The sequence below is a fragment of the Ascaphus truei genome, chromosome 1, assembly GCF_040206685.1.
Source record: "Ascaphus truei isolate aAscTru1 chromosome 1, aAscTru1.hap1, whole genome shotgun sequence".
In the NCBI taxonomy this organism is placed as follows: domain Eukaryota; kingdom Metazoa; phylum Chordata; class Amphibia; order Anura; family Ascaphidae; genus Ascaphus; species Ascaphus truei.
Genome location: NC_134483.1, coordinates 493,198,089 through 493,221,492, shown reverse-complemented (window position 1 = coordinate 493,221,492; position 23,404 = coordinate 493,198,089). Strand labels below are relative to the sequence as shown.

General features: G+C 42.9%; 1 protein-coding gene across 4 annotated transcripts in view; it reads left to right on the top strand.

Moving 5' to 3' along the window:
* The first annotated feature begins 1,385 nt into the window (after positions 1-1,385).
* PACRGL (parkin coregulated like) overlaps positions 1,386-23,404 on the top strand; it is a 40,247-nt gene continuing 18,228 nt past the window's right edge. Inside the window, exons 1-5 of one of the 4 annotated variants that reach the window (XM_075568663.1) lie at positions 1,386-1,525; positions 10,551-10,705; positions 11,566-11,633; positions 12,651-12,741; positions 22,299-22,433. In XM_075568663.1, coding sequence (XP_075424778.1) covers positions 10,568-10,705; positions 11,566-11,633; positions 12,651-12,741; positions 22,299-22,433 — 432 coding nt within the window. In that variant the 5' untranslated portion in view covers positions 1,386-1,525; positions 10,551-10,567. Of the gene's footprint in view, positions 1,664-10,550; positions 10,706-11,565; positions 11,634-12,650; positions 12,742-22,298; positions 22,434-23,404 lie in introns of all 4 variants that reach the window. The other 3 variants (XM_075568674.1, XM_075568685.1, XM_075568695.1) reach the window with 3 other exon arrangements.

The following is a 23,404-nucleotide window of genomic DNA, read 5'->3' as shown; positions in this document are numbered from 1 at the left end:
TAGTTGATATGGGGTTTTCCCCCTCCGAGGAGCTGCACTTGAGTGACAGCGGGAGGTGGTGACATCTGGCCTGGGCATAACCAATAATGAGGCAGACCTGGTGCCTTCCTCCTGGCAGTACTTAAGGGCAGTGCCGCCCCAAATTCTGGAGTGCCTCTATCTACTTGAGAGGGGCAGGTCACACAGCCAAGAGCCTGATTATTGGGCCTACTCTGGTTCTCTTCCCTTCGGGAGAGAGTGAGTGTGTACCATACCTCTGCCTCTTCTAGAGGGGCAGTGAAGAGCTGGGACTGCTGTGGGTGCCCTTGGTTTGTAGTGAAGTTCCAGGGACCATCATTCAGTGAGTAGCTGTCTGTTGCTGTATTGGGCAGAACCGTGCCGTGTACTGTGCTTCACAGAGAGAGAGAGAGAATAAACCGTTCCTGTTATTATACCTCCGGCCTGGTGTGACGTTACTGAGGGGAGAGGTAATCGTTCTACCGTGGGAGATTACCTTCAGTTCCCTGGAGCCTACGGCAGATGGAGGCGCTGCACTGCTAAAGATATGTGGGTAATGTACCCAGAAATTTGATCCTGTGTCCCCACTACCATCGGCGGACGACTCAGCCCTCCTGTTTACCAGCAGGTATCATGCACCACATACGTAGTAATGGCCAAATCTCGCACGGGGTGGGGGAAACACTGTTACATACTGTATACACACACCATAACCAGCAGCATGCAGAGAGGAGCCACAGCCAGCCTGGGAGAGGAGCTGCTAGGCTGTGCTGCGTCACCTGCTGGCTGGAATGTGCGCACACGGCTTTTCTCCACTGCTGCACCAGACCATTAAAAAAATATATCTTACTGGCCATGGGGCAATTTCCTCCTTGCCCCCCTGGCCAGTCCGCCCCTGGGAATAACCTAAGTGAGCACACACTTAGCCAATTAAGACTATTAACCCCTTATAGAATTAATAGATTCTGAAGGGGGGGCTACATTTCTATTGGCTGGTTTCATCCAAAAATAGAAACCCCCACTATAAGCGCAGCCTATTACTGATTTGAAAATAAGTTAAGGAGACATTGTCTTTAGGGGCATAAGCGTCCAAAAATCCAAACCAGTTAGATATGGGTTCATATCATTCCCCAATAAGGGATGCTCCACTCAGTATATAAGCACTAATGCTAAAAATCACTGAGACTTACTTACAAGGGAGCTGTATTTCGGTGAGAATGAGTGGAAAGAGAGGTGCAGCCAGGAAGCCTAAACAAACATAACATACAGTAAAGTGTTAAGTTATAAAGTGAATTCAGAAATGACAGAGATCCAATGCAGCGTGTGTCCCAGAGCTCAGCAAGCAGAGCGCCGCCTGCTGGAGTCACTTCCACTTTACAGCCTTTCCATTTCGGAGGTACTGCGGGATGGGAGGAAGTTTGTGCCTCTCGGCGCGCCGTAAGCCAACGCCGGTTCCCATAGCAACGAAGGGGGTGTTGATCAGTCGCTTCTAGTTGTCCGGGAAATCATCTGCGGCTCAGAGACCGAGGTGAGAAGCAGCTCACAGAGCAGAGAGAAGCGGCTCACAGAGCGGGCAGAGGCCGCGGGGCTCCGGGGTGAGAAGCTTCGGGCAGAGGCGCGGGGCTCCGGGGTGAGAAGCGGCGGGCAGAGGCCGCGGGGCTCCGGGGTGAGAAGCGGCTCACAGAGCGGGCAGAGGCCGCGGGGTTCCGGGGTGAGAAGCGGCGGGCAGAGGCCGCGGGGGATAACTGGGCTGTGATACCTACTGTATTTGACTTACAGTATCTGTCTGCAGAGTAATCAAATGTGAATGGGATGGACATTATTATCCCCAATGATTTGGGTGGTGGTGCTGTATATACAGTACCAAATCCGTGGCACATCAGCCCCCCCCCCTCGTATTTCCAGTCCCCCCCCATGAATACTAATGTGGTTTCTTTGAGCGTTATGTTGGACAGCACTATACCAGTGAATGTGTGGGTTGTCTTTCAAAGATTCCCTGAAGTATAAACTGCACCAAATATGTATTAATGTTTGGTGGTATTGTGTGTAATCACTTCCTTTTTAAATATCACATTAGATACATTTGAAAGAGATCACACAAAGAACCCCCAATGCACATAAATATGACAAATTATTTAGCTCATTTCTATATGGTTTTATTCTCCTTGGCCAAAATATACCAAACCTGCAATATGTCAAGGTAGACCCCATTTCAAAAGCATTTACAGTATGTTTTTATTAAATATACGACATGCTTCAGTTTCTGCTGCAAGACAAAACACAATGGGGCATACATATACAGTATGTATCAAAGAAAAAAAAATCCTATTGATTACAATGAGATTTGTTTCTTCGCTACAATAAGTGCAGTAATTTTGCACCAGATGTACTCCACTTTTGCCTTGATACATATTCTCCTATGTGTTTGGATGCGCTGTGGAATGACAATAGTAGAGTACATTTCTATCCTATAACTTGATAAATTAGCAGGATCCCTTCACATACTGTAATAGTCTGTGGCAGAGAGCTGTATAGCAGATAAAGTGTGACTGTAAGAGGACACCGAAATAGATCCTATACTGTATGGTGCACACTGCTAAATGTACAGCGTATAAGTAAATAAAATGCAACTTTTAATACTGTACATAAATGTACAGTTGTGTGAAAAAGAAAGTACATTGCTGATGTCTTTCCTCCTTGGCATTGTGTTAACACACACCTGAATGCTCCAGACTAGCAAACTGCTAACACTTTATCTTTTATAGAGGTGGTCACACTTGCTGGTGATCAATTGATCAAGGGCATTTGATTAGCAGCACCTATCTGCTACTTAGTTTTTCACACATGGCGTCTCCATTTTGGCTTTATTTTTGTTTAAATAAATCATGACACAGTGTAAAATGTCATGTGTTGTTGTTCATCTGAGGTTGTATTTACCTAATTTTAAGACCTGCTAAGGAACAGATGATTGTTATTATGTCCTGATATGTAAAACCATAGAACTCAAAGAGGGTGTACTTTCTTTTTCACACCACGGTACATACATATCATCAAATATAAACATTAACACTCAGTGATAAGAGTTTAAAGACTATTGCTCAGCACTCTCAATGTGTGTGTAACGGGTCCTCCCCCACCCAGTCTCACTTTGGGGCTCCTCAGGGAACTCTCACTCTGGTTACAGGGATTTTGGTGGCGCATACCTGCTGGTAACAGGAGGGCCTGGGTCTCCCGCGATGTCACGGGGGATAACAGGACAGGCTTTTGGGGCTGGGCCCGAATTCTTCTTAATGGTGCAGCGCCTCCATCTTGTGCAGCCCCCAGTTGTGTGGGGTGGAGTATCTGCAAAAGAGTTATCTCCCTCTCCTCCAAATATACTCCAAACTCAGGCAGGAGGTAAAACAAAAGGGGGTTCTTTATTGTCCAGATCAGTAGCAGTATATGCACATCACACAGCACTCCTCAAATAGGGTGTTCACCACCAGGATGATTTCTAGACACACTCCTTGTCCAATATAAGAGCTGTCCTTTCCTTCCCTTACTCCTTTGTGGAGCAAGAGCATATCTCCCCTCTCCCCTAAGGGAGAGCCTTCAGCGTACCAGAGCCCTGGTAGCTTAATTAGAACCCACCATCCTCTTTCTGAACTGCAGAGGAACCACTTCTCTCAAGGCTAGAGAGGAACAACTAAACAGGAAGGGGTAATCCCTTTAGTACAGATCCAGTAGTCCCACCCCTGTGCCATTGACTGACACAAGGCATGAGCACTACCTTCTCTGACCAACTGAATCACAGTGGTTGGGGCAAACCCATTTGAACTCCTGGCAACCTGCCCTTACCAGGGATTATTGCACAGGAGGAGGAAAGAATAATAGCCCAAACCTGCCAGGGCTATACGCTCCCTCTGGTGAAATGTATAGCCCTGACAGTTGATAAGTCATATACAATGTACACATGCTGAACACCCACACACCCAGGGTGGTGAAATACATAGGGTAACTCCCAACATGGAGGACCCAAACTAATAGTAGTGCCGGGGATCTGGCTTACGCACCTCCCTCCCATTGTGATCCACTATCTTAATGAAAAAGGTTCGCAAAGGGCCATTCTCAGGGCGATACACTATCTTATTCAGATAAATCCCTCTCCCCACACTCCAAACTTTCATGAGGTGACAAATCTTTTCCTCAGAATAATAAACAGAGTTACTACACTTAGACATTAAGTACTCTATCACAGCTTCTCGCAGCCAAGATTCACACTGCTCCTCTATCTCACGCATGATAGGCTCAGGCACATATGGATAGTTAAATCCATGGGACTGTCTATAGCGGGCCACTATAGCTCTGTCAGCTCTGCTTAGTTTGATCAACTTACGATCCCCAGCTGTACCTGGCAAAACCCAGGACAATGGTTCTTCAGGGGCAATTTCGTCGTAGAGAATGGATGGACCTTGGGGAATTATCATGCCCTGTTTAATTCCTCTTAACCTCCTCTCTAACTCATCAGCAGCCTCCTTCTCTGAGTAGGTACCCTTACTCCACCAATGGTCAACCAAATCATCTTGTAATATGATGAACCTATACGGTCCATAAACCCTGAATAACCCTTAAACATAGGAGCCCACCATTTGGTGCTATGGTCCTCCATTTCTCCTCGGGAGGATACGCCTGAGGTACCACTAGATAGTGAACCTTTACCTCTTCCTCGGTTAACATATTTACACACAGTAGATTGAATAATGGGTGACTTTGCTCTCATGGAACCCTCCCTCACAGACGATACGGTTCCCTTAGATTTACTCCTAGGTGTAGGCCTAAACACAGCAGGATTTTCAACCGGGATCCTACTACTCCAAGGGATCTCTCCATCCGACCCTTCATCACTGGTCACCCAATCCTTCAAGTCCGTAGACAAATTGTGTACCTTCTCTTTCTTAACCCCACTAGGACACAGTGAGCTGGGACGGGGCAGTGGCCGGGGCAGGGACACTGTCCTTCGCACAGTCTCTAAGCAGGGCTATGCCGCGACCTGTGGATGATTGGGGAGGCGTGATATCTACAGACCTCTTTAATCCTCGGCCCGGTACAGTGTCCATCAGTTCACCTTTCTTTCCCTCCTTTGGATCATGGCGAACGACATCTGGAGCTGCACTCTTCTGGTCCACCCCGCGGGGGCAACCGGATGTGACGTCATCATCCGTCGACGTCGCGGATTCCCGGTACAGGTCCAGGTCCCGCACTGGAAGGGCGTCGTCAGTCGCTCTCAACACCGGAAGTGGTGGCGTTTCGGGATCGCGGACATGCCACAGGTAAACCACAGGCCGTCTCCTCACGCCGACTTCCTCTCTTGTCACCTGGCGGGAGTAAGGGGGTGGGGCTTCTTCCTTACCGCTTCGCAGGCTCTCGGTAGGTTTTTTGTCCTCAGAAGTCGTCTCGGTTTCCATCTCCGCCACGGTGAGAGTCGCCACGGCCGTGGGACTATTTCGCGGTTCAGGCCGTACCAGCGCCTGCTGTCGGGGAATCTCCAGACTCGGCTGCTCAGCATTGCAGGTTAGTTGATCACACAGCACGGCATCGCTGCAGTGGTCCACCGGTAGGCGCATCACCACTGATGACACACTCTCACGTTCTCGTCGTCCGACGAGGCAGGCAGGGACACCTCCGCAGGAGAGCGACGGCGGGGTTCTTCGCTTGGGATGGGCACACAGGGCACGCAACAGTCTGGTTCCGGCACCACCATCAGTAGCGATTCCCCTCTCCCTTGGGCAGTCACCATTTTTCCTTCCACGAGGCCCGGTAGCACAATCTCAGCTACCGCACTCAGTTCTGGAACGCCAGGCTTCACATCACCTTGATCAGGGGTGACATTCACCGACAGGCACTCGACTTCTGTTAGCGTCGCTTTCGGGACCTCCGCAGGAGCCAGAATAGTTGAGAAGGGATCTACCGGCCATAGGTAGAAAACCCCACACTGCGGGCACCTTGCATGGGTACTTGGCTCCGGTCCAGGTAATCTGCACTGCAGACACAGACACTTCAGGTATTCTTTACCTCCCACCTCCACCACCAGGAAGCCTCCCTGGAGTTGATAGGCATTCACACGACACAACGGCATATCACTAGCTGCTGACACAGTAGATAGCATTGTCTCTCGACACAAAGTTCTTTCTCGCTCGCCAGTCTCAACAGAATGAAGGTGTGGAAGCTCACATCCGGCTCCTCCTTTCTTCTGCTCAGGACTATGTGATTGGTTCTTCATGTGTGCCCTCCCTCTGGTGGAGTTTAGAAGAGGGACACTCAGCTTCTCTTCGTGACGTGAACTGGGGTGGGACCCAGTCACAGCACAGGGTGGCGCGGCCTCCGCTTTCGCGCCCCTCTTGCAGGCAGGGCGTTGGCTTTCGCGCCAAACCGTCCAAATCTTTGCACACAGCTTTTCCACAGCACGTTTGCACACAGCACGTGCGTTCCGCAGTCCCGGCGGGAACCACTATTTTGTTTTCTCAATGACGCGCGGGGCAACACACACAGCCGCCATCTTTGGCCTCTCAGTACCGCACAGAGTACTACACACAGCTGCCATCTTTAAGGATCCCCTTGTACTCACAATAACGCAATCTTCACTGCCATCAGGGGGACTCGCTCCTCGGTACATACCACACGCCATTTCAGCTCTGAACAGTAATAAGATTGTGGCATACCCCAGGCTAGACAAAACTCTACCTCTGCATACTCTACACGATAAACGTCCTTTCAAGTGCTCTGTGGTGATAGCTTGGCTACCGGCTAGATGTGCTTTTGGAGGGCTTCTCCTCAGCACGGGAGTCCCTCCTCTTGGCTGCCAGTACCAAAGACCACTTTCCAGAAGTTCCTGATCCACGTTACCCAGTTTACTTCCTCCAGGCATCTATGATCACTCGCCTCAGGGAACTAGAACAGCAATAGCACAGCTGCCAACGCTTTTCCACCTCTGTAGATCAGTCTAGGTCGTGCTTTGCGAGGTTCAGGGACCTCCTGACTGCACCTAGCTTCTCTCTTCCTGCAGCACTTGCTCTGGGAGTACACATATTAATCTTCCAGTTTTGCTTCGCTGAAAGCCTGTCCTGATTTTATCTCAGCAGCGCCTCCATCTGTAACGGGTCCTCCCCCACCCAGTCTCACTTTGGGCCTCCTCAGGGAACTCTCACTCTGGTTACAGGGATTTTGGTGGTGCATACCTGCTGGTAACAGGAGGGCCTGGGTCTCCCACGATGTCATGGGGGATAACAGGACAGGCTTCTGGGGCTGTGTCCGAATTCTTCTTAATGGTGCAGCGACCTCCATCTTGTGCAGCCCCCAGTTGTGTGGGGTGGAGTATCTGCAAAAGAGTTATCTCCCTCTCCTCCAAATATACTCCACTCTCAGGCAGGAGGTAAAACAAAAGGGGGTTCTTTATTGTCCAGATCAGTAGCAGTATATACACAGCACTCCTCAAATAGGGTGTTCACCACCAGGATGATTTCTAGACACACTCCTTGTCCAATATAAGAGCTGTCCTTTCCTTCCCTTACTCCTTTGTGGAGCAAGAGTGTATCTCCCCTCTCCCCTAAGGGAGAGCCTTCAGCGTACCAGAGCCCTGGTAGCTTAATTAGAACCCACCATCCTCTTTCTGAACTGCAGAGGAACCACCTCTCTCAAGGCTAGAGAGGAACAACTAACAGGAAGGGGTAATCCCTTTAGTACAGATCCAGTAGTCCCACCCCTGTGCCCTTGACTGACACAAGGCATGAGCACTACCTTGTCTGACCAACTCAATCACAGTGGTTGGGGCAAACCCATTTTAACTCCTGGGAAACCTGCCCTTACCAGGGATTATTGCACAGGAGGAGGAAAGAATACAGTATTAGCCCAAACTTGCCAGGGCTATATGTGCATAAGTGTTAATGTTCTAACATAAAAAGGTAACCCCACGGGTGGACCATGTGTCTCCTAGCTGGTTATAGTGAATATATAACACCTTATACTAGCGATGTCTCATGAATTTCAAGCCCAAATCCTGATCCCTAACCAGAACATGGGGTACCATCCACAGTACTAGTTTCAGCCTTGGTATCAGAGTGGAAATGGAGCCAATGAAAACATAATATGTATGGCACCCAGAGGTACGGCTTTACTAAATATTGTTACCTAGTTCAAAGCAGGATTGTAAAGGACCTGTATGTGCCTGTATGTTACAGGGTACAATGTACTTAGGAAACACTGCTGTTGCTATTTAAGATGCTCAATGCAGTAAATAAACTCATAGGTTCCCGAGAACTCAAATAAACATTGTGGTGTGCTCCGTTTCTTGAGAGGATCAGCTCCAGCTAAAATGTCTGTGGAGAGTGGTGTTTCTATATACAGGGGACACGAGATTTTCTGCCGGGGCATCGCGCAGGGCCTTTGTAAGTTCCCTTATTTGATTTCCGGTGGCTTCTGGCAACGCGTCACCAAATGACACCGTGGGTTTATATGATGTTGCATTGCAACGTCAGTGACATGTTAAGAAGGGGGGGGGGGGGCCGCAAGCAGGGGGGGTTTAGATTAAAAAGTTTGCGCACCCCTGTTCTATAAGGAATGTATTATACTGCGTGTGGGCGCACGACGTGGCACACGTGTGTTGTGCCTATAGGCCAAACAATGATGCGCGTGGCTAGGAGGCGTGGCCATGGCGTCACAAGGGTAGGCCTCACTGTGATTGGCTCACAGTGTCATGTGGCACGGCAGCCGCTTGAAAATACAAGTTTCTTTGTTTTTCCACCAAGCTGCCGCGCCAACGCTGTCTGCCGTGTGCGCTCGCGTCGGCAGTGGATACACTGTCGTAGGAACACAGGTATTTTTCATTGCTGTGGCGCTTAGTAAGATGGGTGCAGTGGCTGTAACCAGTCTGCCTGTCAGTGTCGGTGAGAGGGAATAGTTAACGAATTTCTTAATAGAAACCTGCACTGTCTGGAGGTAACCCAGCGGGAGTCAAAATCTGTCGGGGAGAGGGATGGATAGATAGGTGGATGAGACAGACAAGCCACGGAATTATGATTGCAATATATAACGCACTTATATGTGCAGCTGAGCTCTAACGGGCGCCTAACCTTAATCAAAGTGAGCTCTATCAGGCTCAATACCTAAATCAACTGGCTTATGGTTTGTTTAAGAGAGACCCATTTAATCGTCCGGCCGGGGTGAAGGTATAAGGGATCTGTCTGAACATCCAGGAAGTGACATCTGGTCCGAAGCTGCCACGGCCATCCTGCTTCCTGGCATCCTGCCCTTACTCCCCTGACAGGAAATCAGCCTCTCTTTGGCTCTTATTGCCTGCAGAAGCTTCTTGCCTTAAATAGCAGGCAGTTGCTTCTAATCTATGCTCGTGCAAACTACTGGATACCTTATCCTGTTTGAGCTCTCCCTTGCCTTTTGTTTTGCCTGCTGCCTGTCTTGACCTTGGAACTGAATCTGACCACCCCTTGTCTGCCTCGACCTCGGAACCGGACCCGACTACCCTTTGCCTGCCTCGACCTCGGAACCGGACCTGACTACCCTTTGCCTGCCGCCTGCCTCAACCTTGGAACCAGACATGACTACCCTTGCCTGGTTCCTGTCTCGACCCCGGAACGTACCTGATTACCCCTGCATCCCAGGCGTCTGATTCCAGGCCAAGGTCTGTGTATTACTCCCTACCTCTGTCCTGCGGGTCCGTATCCTGTTTTGCAGTCAGCAACGTTACAGACAGACACCGAGCTAATGATGTGACGAAGACCCATGGCTTTAAAAAACGAAAAAGGCTTAATTTTGTAAATTACAAAAATGACGTCAAACTAAGTACTGTACATTGTGTGGACAAACTTAGCAGAATTCTGTTTCCCTTTGGTTTAACATTTGACGGGAAATCAGATCACCGCCAAACATATAATAGTCATTTGAAATAACATGGATGTTGTATAGTACCGAATTCTAGAGTAGGGTTGTGATATATTTATTTGTCCAGAAAGTTCGAGGGAACCAGTCCCAATTGTCAGGGCTCAGCAGCAAAAAAGGACACTTATATGTTATTCAAATGTGATAATCAATTGAAGTAGAGAATAGAGCTATGATTAAAGCTACTGTACGTGAGACTCATGAAAACCTGTGTATTATAACTCCTGTGTGACTTGATGAATGGAACAGTATGTAGGTCTCTATAAAGTGGTGACAGACCTATAAATACCATAATGGTCATGTCTACCATCTCAATGAAACAAACTGTAGCCAAAATAAATAAAAACGTCCTGGAGTAAGACAGGTATGGTACTCACTCATGTAGCAGCTCACCCCTGTATGATGCGTGCATCACGCCAGAATTGAAGAGAAAAGACGGTCCGTGAGGTCCAAAAACGGAGCACAGCAGTTGCAAAGGAAGGGGGCTACAAACCGGCATAAACGGTTAAAAACGGTTATTTGTCCCATAATTTGGTATTTACTAACTTTTTGTCTTATAGGAAAATGTAATGCAGTGATTTTTTTTTTTTTTCAATCTTGAAACATATTTGTCTAATTTTATTTAGAAAGTTATGGTCCAACAATGTCGTCCACCTCTCGTGGTCAGCCTAGGATGACAGTGCAGCGAAGCAAAGCCTCACCTTCACCTTCTGCTACTGGTTCAGCAAGAGGCACCAGTGCAAGGCCCAGTGATAAGCTGAATCCCAAAACTATAGATCCGGTAGGTTTTAAGTACTTTTGTGTAATGCTGCTAATCACACTTGGACATGGGCGGATTGCCCTATTGGGCGATCAGGTTTGCCCTGGTGGGCTGGTGCTGCTGCTCCCCAGCTCCCTGACCACCTGCAGTACTCTTCCCACTTCCTGTCGGTGCCTGGATTGAACTTCTGCCCGACCAGAGGAGGAAGGTAGGTAGTTGGGAGAGAGGTGTCATACCTTCTCTGGCGCAGCATCTTCTCCTACAGCGTTGTGTTGGCATGACGGCATGATGTCCCGTGACGTCATGACGCTGCAGCAGGAGGGCCGCTCCTCAAGGAAGCGCCCGGGCCGGTATGTACCTACAATCCACCCCTGCAACTAGATTATGAATAATTGGAAGTGAGCTTTGACTGCGCATTAATAACAGCTTTAATGGTAGCAGCTTTACATTGTAGACTGTTGGAGAAATACCAGGAAGCAAGTTTTTATCTTTTTAAGGTGCAAGCAATGATAGTTGACATTAAAAAAAATGGTATTTATGTTTTATGTGAACTTTTAACCAACATTTTACTTTGCTTGTTGTATATGTTAAATTGTTATGGGTTTTAAAAAATGTCCAATGAAGTGTACAAGGTGTAGATGTTTTGTACACGTTCACATGATCATAGAATGTAAACCTCATTTAAAATACTCGAACAAATGTAACTGTGGTGGTCTTGAATCGAGGATAATATGGTCATAATAAACGAGCCGCAGACATCTTTGTACCACGTTTTGTGTATGCTTTAAATCCATCCATATTTTATATTCTGGTTTGAAATAAGGTAAAGTAAAGATACTTCTACGTGCCATCACATTTTGACCACTGCTCTTTCTTTTTAGTTTGCTGAGCCACAGCGATCACCCTCTGCATTTTCTGCTATATATTCTAAAGGAGGGATTCCTTGCAGGTAAACTCCTAAGTTAAAAGTGCATGTTTATTTAACTCATGGATGTGATGTCTGTGGACCATAGGATAATGGTTTATTACTATGCTAAAGTCCTCTTTAATCCAAAGTAAAGATTCAGTGGCACTGGATAAAGTAGTTTATGCTTGCAAAATATACCTGTCTGCATTTTTGGTCCAAATTTGCTTTGAAAATTATGTTTATACAGCAATATAAACACAAGTGCCTTTATTTTTTGGCACTAAACGAATTTGTTTGGTCTATTTCAGGATCATTATGTTTCAAGTCACTTGATCAATTTGAACCATATGTATCAAGATGAGGCATTTTGCTATTTAACTTGTTGCAAACATTTTTTCGTGTCCTTTTTGAATTGGAATCAAATTTATACAACTTAAGTATTTAGTTTCTGACATTTGACACTGATCTCATCAGACCAGTTGAATTGCATTTTCCATACATAAATGAAAATTGCTGCACTTAAATTCAAACGTTGATTAATCTTTGATGTCTGTATTTTAGAGCTGTAATTAAAAGAATGTGTTAGCAATTCTCCCACTAACTGCTCCTATAACTACTAACCAAATCGGTTGAGTGAGCAAATTAGGCACAAAGCACCTAGGTAAGATGACCAAAACTGTTTCTCTTGGCATCGATGTAACATGGTAATGCTCATTTACTGTATGACACTTTCTACCTGGTGTCTTCCTGCTCTGAAATTTTAGATTGGGACACTGAACTTGAAATTATGAACTGTTAAGTTAAATAATTTTTAGGGTAGGAATAATTTTTTTATTTTATTTGTAAAGATGATAACATAGTAATTTGTTTAGATAACTAACCATCAGAAATAGTGAGGATTTTTGCTTGTGATATAAGTAAAGATGGACAGCCGTCACTCTCGTGCTACTGTATTACTAAAATAACAAAGATTCCTAGTCTTGTATACAAGTTTATGAAGATATATGAAGGAAAGTATATATTTTCTGTAACTTGGCTTTTGATTTCTTTGGTTTTCAGGTTGGTGCATGGTTCTGTAAAGCACAAGTTACAGTGGGAACGTCTTCCAGAAACTATTCCATTTGATCCTCTTCTTATTACATTAGCGGAGGTAATTTTAGACATCTTTATTTCAATTTGATTATGTAGAAGAAAATATGAAACTTATGGCTTAGTTGTCTTGCTTTTGTATAAGTTCAAAAACGTAATGCGAATTTCCAAAATAATTTTAATAATGCCAGGGGAAAAATAAATTTGGCTTACCAAAATATTAAAGTATAGATATCTACTTTTATTGTATTGGATTTCGGTGGTTCCTTTTTAATGGACCAACATATCAACTGTACAAAGTTGTCTTGTGTGTAAGCTTTTAAGGCTGCAAAGATCTCTTATTTTATTATATTCATGATCCTTGTGGAAAGCATCCAATGTAAAATGTTAAACCCCTATGCTGCTGGAGCGCATGGAAGAACACAATAAATTAGCGTGATGAGTGTTACTTAATGAGTAAAATATATTCATGTTTTTTCTCCCTGTCATATTGCACGTTTTGAACTTGAATCAGGTATTTTACGTTTATCATTGTGAAAGTGCAATCGCAATCATTTTTGTAATTTTTTTTTCAAGGCTAATGTATCATCACAACCCGACTAATCGTTTACAAAACAATTTTGTTTTTACTTTTATACAGTCGGTACGATGAGTGAAACATTTTCTCATGCTGTTCTCCAGAAAGAGATTCTTATTACGGAGATGGCAAACAAAGTAGGGATCCAGAGAAATTGGAATATCTTCTTATTGTCAAGACATAAGACCTACTTAGACCAGGGATGCTCAACTCCAGTGCTCAAGACCTCCACCCCCCCCCCCCCCCCAACAGGTCATGTTTTTTTGGATATCCCTGCTTCAGCACAGGTGATGCAGACACTGATTATGCCACCTGTACTGAAGCTGGGATATCCTTAAAACCTTACCTGTTGGGGGGGTCTTGAGGACTGAAGTTGAGCATCCCTGATTTAGACCATGCTGTATGTTAGTTTTGAATATTCCAAGGGTCTTGCATCTAAAATATCTTTCAAGAAGTGTCTTTCTATAGAGCAACATGAACATTTACATTAGATTGAGGGTGGAAGATCCATGCACAATCCTTGAAATTATGTGGTTTTCCAATTATGAAGCACAGAGTTTTATGTAGATAAATATTCAAGCAATTTTAAACAGAACCTTAGTAACGTATGGGCATCAAATACAAAAAATATATAACGCCATACAAAGTGTACAACTAGTAAGTGAAAAGGAAGTTACATTTAGGTTGGATAAGTTGGGTACATTTTCTCAAAATGATTTTCCAGTGAAATCCTTGAGTGCACTTGTAGTCATTTTTAAATAGGGGGACATATGCTAAAACTGTCTCTTCATAAATCTCTTTTGAAGTGTTTGCAAATTGGAGACTTCACATTTGTCATACATTTTATCTGCATATAATAAGTGATTGATTGCCATTTAGCATTAGTTGTTTTTTTAACAGCTGCCACCACATTTTAATAGGACAGAAGCTCATTGTGGTGTAATTATTTTAAGGTGTCTCATACCTGTCAATTTAATGGAGATACAGTAATTTAAGTTTAATCACAATTGTTTATTTTTTTATATTTTTATGTTTTTTGTTGAGAATTTTGTACAAGGAAGAAGGGGGAGAGGGGTAAAGGGTACAGAAAATAAAAATGGGTTGGGGAGAAGGGAAGTGACATATTGCAATACAAAAAGTGTCCTGTTGCTGCTAGAAATAAGTACATTAAATGACATAGAGGCAACATGTGCAACAGCTACCAAGACCTTGGTTTGGAGGAGAGGAGAAGGCCATCCTGTGAGCTGAACCATTGTGACCCAGATAAGGCAACATTTTGGAAATCTGTTGGGGATTAGGCTGGTAATCTTGTCCATAGTGTAGACTTCCCAAATTTGTATGGAGAATTTTCAGAATAGATGGAGGGCTGTGCTGAGCCCAGAGCCTAGCTATGACACACCTGGTTGCTAAAAAAAAAAAAAAAAAAAAAAAAAAAACATAGGTAAAGCCAGGGTATTTTCTGTCTTGCCCAAATGTTTATGGGGTCTATGTAGTAAGCAGGACCAAGGGTCTCTTAAAATTGGTGTATTACAGGTTTTGTGTACCATGAGAATAATAGCATCCCATATAGCGACATTTTTAGGACAAGTCCACCACATATGTATATAGGGGTAGGGTACTGGCAGCCCCTCCAGCGCCCCGCAGTCATGTCAGGCTTCTATCTATGCCGGTGTCTATGGGTGAGATACCACCTGTGGAGGAGTTTAAAGCCATCTCCTTAATAGTAAGAATTTTCTACATTGGCCCATTCTTTGGATCAGGCTGGTAAGTGGCTCAGTTGAGCAGCCTAGTAGTAAACGAGGCTAAGAAAACAAGGAGATGCAAGTCCGCTTTCAAGGGTAGGCTTAATTAGTTATCACCTCCTAATCCTAGGTTTCTTTGCTGCCCAGATAACGTTAGAGACCTTTTTTTCTGGAAGTCTTCCATTACCCTATTTGGTATTTGGGGTGTGTGAAAGAGGTATAAAACTCTTGGGAGGTTATTCATTTTAATACTTATGATCTTACCTACCCATGAGATAGAATAGTGACTCCTTTCCTCTAGTCCTTTTTTTTCTCCTAATGAGCTGTGGGTAGTTTGCGTCACAGAGTGTATAATAGGCCTTAGTCTATCTAATCCCTAGGTACATAATTGAGGATTTTTGCCAGTTAAAAGAGAAGTTAAGATTGAGGAGTTTAATTACGTGAGGTGATATATTGAAGCTCAGGACATCGATCTTTGATGAATTAACGTTGTAATTGGATATTTGACTAAACTTGTCCAATTCAAACATTATATTGGGTAGTGAAATATATAATAGGATGTCAAAATATAAAGTTCCAGCACTCACTGACTCAGAAAAATACAATAATGTGGGTTATGCCAAAATGATCAGTGGTTTAATATAAGCCCAAGATAACATTTGGAGTGCTGTGGCGCAAATGCTAAAACACGAATACTACAAATATGGTGATTGGGGGGAACAGTACAGGGATAGGGAGTGGGACAACACTAGGTAGGAAAGCGGGGACAGCACAAACAAAGGGGAGGGTAATCAGGGGGGCAACGTTTCGGTGGGGATACCTTCCTCAGGCCCGTTCCCTCAGGTCTAAAAAGACCACAAGGTACTTCCCTTAACCCTGATACCCTAAAAAACCAGAGCAGCACTTAAAGAGCAACAAAATGCAAATAGAAAGCTTAAACAAGCAGAGTACTGAGTACACCAGAGAAAATACAGTAAGCAAAGTTAATCAAACCATCTGGTTGAATGACCACAAGTCTCTCTTTCTCTCTCTTTCCTTTCACTGGCGCGCACTGCATTTTCTCTGGTGTACTCAGTACTCTGCTTGTTTAAGCTTTCTATTTGCATTTTGTATTGTTCACCCCAATCACCATATTTGTAGTATTCATGTTTTTGCATTTGCGCCGCATCACTCCAAATGTTATCTTGTGCTTATATTAAACCACTGATCATTTTGGCATAACCCACATTATTGTATTTTTCTGAGTCAGTGAGTGCTGGAACTTTATATTTTGACTATTAGTTGTGCGGGAATTTGGGTCCTCCTGGTTCCGTTAGCACCCTGCACATTCATAATTATATTGATCATGAGTGCTGTCTACTCAATTTGTATAGGTTTATATAGTAGGATGTCATCCACGTACAGAAACAGCTTCTTTTCTGAGTCCTTTATTGTTATGCCCTTGATGTCGGGGTGCTTTCTTAGCACAACCACCAATGGTTCGATGGATAAAGTGAAAATTAGGGAGGATAAAGGGCAGCCTTGACGTGTACTATTAAAAATACACATTGGGATAGAGATAGTATTGGTCGCTTTTTTAATTGCGCAAGAAGTCGTATAGGGATTGAGCACCTTTTTAAGAAACAAAGGACCCAATCCAATTTTCTCCATTACCTTAAACATGAAAAGCTAGATGATGCAGCCGAAGGCCTTCTTAGTACAGTATCAAGAGAGAAAAGCAGAGCAGGTCTTTGAGTGCTATCAATATTATTTATGTATAAAATGTTTTACCAGGAAGTAATACATTGAGTTACCTCTCGTTTTCAAGTATGCCCTGGGCACAGAGTTATGATGACAAATACATGGTTACATTAAGTGAACCGGGATAAACATTATGTATAAAGACATTGCATGAACAGTTAAAGATAAAATATGTTATAGGCGTATGAAACTGATAGACCAGATTAAAATGTGAGGCAGCTTTAGTTTTGAAAGAACTTAGTGGTGGTGGCTTTGGGAGTCTCAGCTAGATGGTGTGAGGTGCTTGGTAATATGATGTTTATCTACGGACTTCCTAATATTATCTATTGCCTGGTGGTTTCAGATAAACCCTACCTGGTCAGGGTGTATTAAAGAAGGTGAGTAATTATTTAGTCGGTTGGTCAGAACCGTTGCAAACAATTTGACGTTTGTGTTAAGAAGAGACATGGGGCGGTAGCTCCTGCGTTGATCTGGATCTTGGCTCCCTTTTTTGAGAATCACTTCAATGTTTGCCTGCAGCATGCTGGTGTAAAAAGAAGCACATTACATTCTGTCATTAAACAGTTTTTGTAAATGTGGATTTAGTAAGGTCCAACATTTCTTGTAATATTGATTCTTGAAGTCATCCAGCCCTACATTCTTGGATGACTTTAAAGATTTAATGGCATCCTCCACCTCCTCAACTGTAATTTAGCTCTTTTATGGATTCTCTGTCACTGTCGGAAAGCTTCCGTAAGGAACACTAGGTTATATAACAAAAGACAAAGCATCAGTGTAACATCCAATATGACAATTATATGGTTAAATACTTATCTAATTTTGTCTTCACAAGTGAGGGTCATTTAGTTAAATTCTTTGGCCTACGCATTTTAAGCTTGCAAACCACGCCAAGATATTCCCTCTTTTAAAAGTCCTAACAATACTGCACCCTCAAAGCTCTCGTAGACTCACTAATGGAGGGAGAACTGTCTCAATAGACTGGTCATTCACAGGTGCTTTACAAGAATTTAACTAAATGATCCTCACTTATGAAAAGAAAAACAGATGAGTATTTAACCATATAACTTGTCATATTGGATGTAGCACTGAGACTTTTTGCCTTTTGTTGTGTTACTTGGTCCCAATCTCAGTAGGACTCCTTTTTGACACCTACTGTATATGGTATTGTGGGTTTGGGTTTTGAGCTTACAGGGTCTGTGTGTGTTTGTAATCACTTATGAACTGTACTCATCCATTTTAGACAAAAGTTGATGGTTAGGGGGTGGCTGTTGTTAATTAAGTTATCTAATTTAGAGTAAAAGTCCTCGAAAGTCTTTATTTCGTTGGGATCATAAGTGAGGGCTCCTGAATAAAGTTTGATTGAACTCATACTATTTCTAGTCTTACAACTGGTTACCCTTATTGTGCTTAACACATACAGAGTTCCTGAAAGTTATTGCTTAATCTGAGAAAACAGGACACACTCATGTAGGGTGAGAATGAGGGAGTCTTAAAACACTTGATATGGTACTTTCTTCTTCAAGAAGGTGTCCAGACCTTGTGTATTCCAAAGGATACTGCAGCAAAGGGGGACAGAGGAACACACACGCACACGCACACGCACACACACACACACACACACACACACACACACACACACACACACACACACACACACACACACACACACACACACACACACACACACACACACACACACACACACTGTAATACCCTTTTAATACAGTGATGGACGTAAAAAGAAAGTCAAATTGCAAAGGGGCATGTTCAGGTAGCTTCGATAAGATCACTGCCATATCGATTTGGTTTGCATGTTGTTACCTCACCGTATGAAATTTGTGTAAAAACGGTATTCAGTAAGATTTTGTGCATGGTAGTTACCGTTTGGTACAAAAATGCCACACCGATAGACTTTGCAGTTGCTTTTTCAGAGATCTTACCGTGTGATCCCCCTCCAGTCTGTAAGAGCTGCGCAGAGAGAGTGACATCTCCCTGCACAGCTCTTACAGGCGATTGCGCTATTTTAATTTAAATTACATATTATTGAAGCAAGGGGACTCCAGAGCTGAACCACATTAATTTCAGGACCGTGGACCCCCTGCTTTCCGAATTACAGGCCTCCTTATGGGGTGCCGGTATCGCCTGCAAGTTTAAATGCCCCAGTCATGTGAAGCAGGGTGCCTAATCATCCTCATTGGGGCAACTACCCCCATCCCTTACCCCCTTTACTCCCATCACCACAAATGCAAATGGCCAATAGCATTAGTAGCCAAATATGACTAATGGCACTTTTGGCCTTTTGTGTTGAAATAAATAAAAATTACACAAAATAAAAATAAAATTTCCATACATTAAAATAAATAATAGTCAATTAACCCATTGATTTGTCACTGTGATTATCTATGCCATCAAAGGAGGCACAGATAGCCACATTGGCAACCTAAATACATTACAATAAAATAAAAGCAAACCGCCAAAAAATTCATTGATCGTCACTGTGATTATACCCTCAATGGGCACAAATAACCACACATCATGGTACATCCATCAATCTGATTGGTGGATGTATCATTTCAGTCAAATGTGACGTTACAGGCCTTATATAAGGCTTGTCATGTCTCATTTGGCAGGAATAAGATGGCGAGTCAATATCTATTAGACATGTTTAAGAGAAAGAAAGAAGATAAGATCTACTCTCCGGTGACTCCCCTTCAAGCAACTGTGGATCGTGGACTTCTGTGCATCATGTTTACTTCAAGATGAGGATGATTGCTTCGTGGGTCAAGAGTAGTTTGTGCCACAGTTGGATGAGGAGAATGGAAGCCTTCATCCCGCTACGGTAAGATACACATTGATTGTATTTTATTTAAATGGATTTTTTTAACGTTGTCCATTAATTGCCAATGTGGTTCTTTGCCCGTTGAGGGTGTAGATACCTACAGTAACATTCAATGCATTTTTTGGCTATTGTTTGCTTTTATTTAATTGTAATGTATTTTAAAAATGTTTTGTAGGTTGCCAATGTGGCTATCTGTGCCCCCTTTGAGGGCATAGATAATCCCAGTGACAATCAATTGGTTAATTGACTACTATTTATTTTAATGTATGAAAATGTAATTTTTATTTTATTGTGTAATTTAAAAAAAAAAAATTCAACACAAATGGGCAGAAGCGCTATTAGCCATATTTGGGATGGGGTTAGTTGCTCATGGAGGGTGTCTTGGCCAACCCCCTCTACCACCAACAAACCGGGCACTGGTATTTATCTGCTTCATTACATTAGTGGTTAGCCACTAAGGTAATGAAGCTAGGCTGTAAATGTATTTTTATTTCATACGACATAAGGCTGCGCTTATAGTACTGGCGACGGCGTACAGCTGCAAAGCAACTCAATGTAGTCCGTAGCGACCGACCATAGTCACAGCGACGTGGGTCACAGCAACCAAAATCGCTGTAGTCAAAAGATGTTGAGATTTACAGCGGCGGAAGCGTGATGTCAGCAGCACGTGAGCGGTTCAGCCAATGAGGACGAACCGCTCACAGCCACACCCCCTGTTGCCCTCCCTTGGTCTCCTCACCAGAGTGTAGGAATCACAATAGCGACGGATGACGTCAGAGGTCCCGTCGCCAGTACTATAAGCGCAGCCGAAGACAGGTCAGTGATTCACGAAGTAAAATGTATGCAAATCTTCAAGATATAATGGCTAGTTATTTCCAGGATTTCATGGTCATTAGTTACATTTTTACGTGCCACATTAAAACGGAAGCCTTTCATTGACTCACCCACCCTCCTTATGTACTGTCAGTTTGCCGTATACACTGTTGTTGCAGGTTCCTTATCTTAACGTCTTCATAAAAGTGCTGACTTTTTAATTTGTTTAAGCTTGCTTTATAATATATATTGTTAGTCCAAATATAAAAGATATCACCCAATACTGAAGTAGTAATTTACCCTACTTTGTACTAATGCAATATAAAATTGATGATTTGCTCTAATAGTATTGACAGAATCTTGTAGAGTTTTTTTTTTGTTTTAACATGTTCATTGTATTAAAGAATATAATAACTAACCATCAGTTAGTGAACCATCTTCTATAGTTTTTTTTTGTTCTTTTTTGTAATTCCGCGAGTTAAACCATGCACCCAGAAGTAGAAGTTTTGCACAAACATTGAAAAATGTGGAATGCTTTGTGAAAACCTTTGCAAGTCCTAATAAGGACACCTGGTTTAAAAGGCCTATGGACACTTCTTATTTTACGGTTAATCACCATCTTCTCAGTATGGTCCTGCTGTCATTCTTTACAGTTTTTCCTTCCTTCATTTCACCTCCCAATTGTTTGATTTGCTCTTTCAGTATACAGCATTTCAACTGATTCTCCTTCGTCCGTATTTTATCTCTACAATCTTGATGATAGTATATATTTATCATATCGGTTTTATGCAATACTCCTTTAACTCGAGGAATTAGGCACTCTGTTTTCCTCTCTCTACTCTGTATTTATTATAATTTCACTTCTTGTGCTGCAACAATTACTTATGAAGGAAGCCGAGCTGTCTAGTGAGATATGAAAGTGGTGCAGGAGTTCCATAAAACTCCGAAGGATAATTGAAATCTTCTGGAACCAGATCTCAGCCAGCCAAACATCAGAACAAAATTCAGACCAGTATAAGTAGTGTTTAATGATTTTTAACTTGGTTTTAGTGGTAACTGGATGCTTGGAAGCATTTACATAACCTTTCATCTTTCATGATGACTGTTGCTTTTCCACAAGGAAAGTGTAATTACTGTACCTAGTAAAGTTAATCCCCTCCTTCTTGAGAAGTGATCATGATGCTATCAAGCCATACAGTTAAGTTTGTCTTAGGACACAAAGAAGTGATACCCTAAATGTAACAACAAGCAGTTATATTTGAAAGTTGTTTTCTGTAACTTTGCTAAGTTAGACTGCTGCGTTAAATGTATTGTACATGGTTAAAAAAAAAAAAAACATTTCCTTGTCCTGTATTTGGTATAGAAATTAGGAAATCAAAAACACTCAAGGGTTTTGTACATTTTCACCGTCCAGTGTAGTCTCCAAAGCGTCACCCAGGGTTTAAACTGCAAATATTCCAAATTTGTATGCAGATCTGCAAATAAGACCATTAGTGCTCTGATCTTGTAGAATAACCCCTACTGAGTGATAGTTGAAATATGTCAATTTGTGATGGTAAAAATATTGAGTGCTTTCGTAATACTTTCTGTACTGCAAGGTTCTGCAGTGCACTGGATGTAATATTTTGTCCATTACTATGGCACTGCAGTAAATAATAAAACATTGAAGAAAACAAATCCATTTTCATTAGTTATGATTGTTTGGGTATTGTAGAGCATCATAAACAAAAGTACATCATTTTTTTTCTTAATGGCAAGTTACTGGTTACTTACCCAGGGCAGAATATATCTTGGTGTAAGTATTTATACTAATGTGAATGTATGGGGCTACAGTTTTTGTAAGCACTATTCTGAATGCCTAACTAATACTGCAGGCTTTACAAGTTTGTATTTCCCGTTTGCCACAGGGTCTTAGAGAAACAAGGCACCCCTACACGTTTGTTTCTCAAGAAGGCTTTAAGGAGTTACTGATGGTTTGTGGAGCAGAAGAAAAGGCTCTCCCACTATTACCCAAGTTGGCAACAGCACTGAAAGGTGCCCTGGTATGTATTTCTTTCATTTATTAATCTTTATCAGTATAAAAACTCCAGTTTAAAGTAGGATTGGATGATAAAGAAATTCCCACGATAAAGATACAAAGTAATTTATCTTAACGGCATCTAAATAACTAAAAAAGCTAAATACATTTTAGTGTATTTTTATTTTACCATTAAAGTATATTTTTGAATATAATTTATTTTAGAAGTGAACTAAAACCACAAGGGGAGGGGTGTGGTTCGAGTTAGACGGGTGGGGGGGGGGGGGGACGGGGTGTGGAGGTAAGTATCACTTACATTGTAAGTATCGTTTTAACGTCCATTTTTATTGCCGCGGTATTACTATGCTAAATTGCCCAACCCTTGATTAAAGTATGGTAGACATTTAAAACTTGCTGACTAAAATAATTTAATTTTATTCATTTATAATAATGATGATTGCTTTATTGGCATTGGATGATGAATTGATTTCCTATTTTGACTACTTTAATGGTTAAGTTGTTGTTGGTTACACCCAACATCTTTTTTGCACATAATATTGCGGATTCTCTTCAACTGTACATTCACATTTTGTCTGGAACCATTTTGTGTTATTTAAACTACTGCAAATTTGACATTAGACTGTGATTATCTTTATGATCAGTGTTCGACAATCCTATACATTTACTCGCCCGGGGCGGGTGGATTTAACCCCCGGGCGAGTAACTATTGGCCCAAGCAGCACACGTGTTTTTTTTTTAAATTTCCCCTGTTCGCGCTGAAATTTCCCTGCTCGCGCTTAAAAAAAACAAAAAAAAAAACTCCCTACATGACTGCTGTTTGGCGCGCGCTCCCAGGATTTGTGGGCGCGCGGCCAGGCTCTATATGAGCCCGCCCCCAACGAGCGGCCATTCTTTCTGCCCGGACATCAAGAGTAAGTACACGCCATGCTGCGGCCCCTCTGCTCCTTCCCTGCGATCCCCCTGGTCCCTACATGG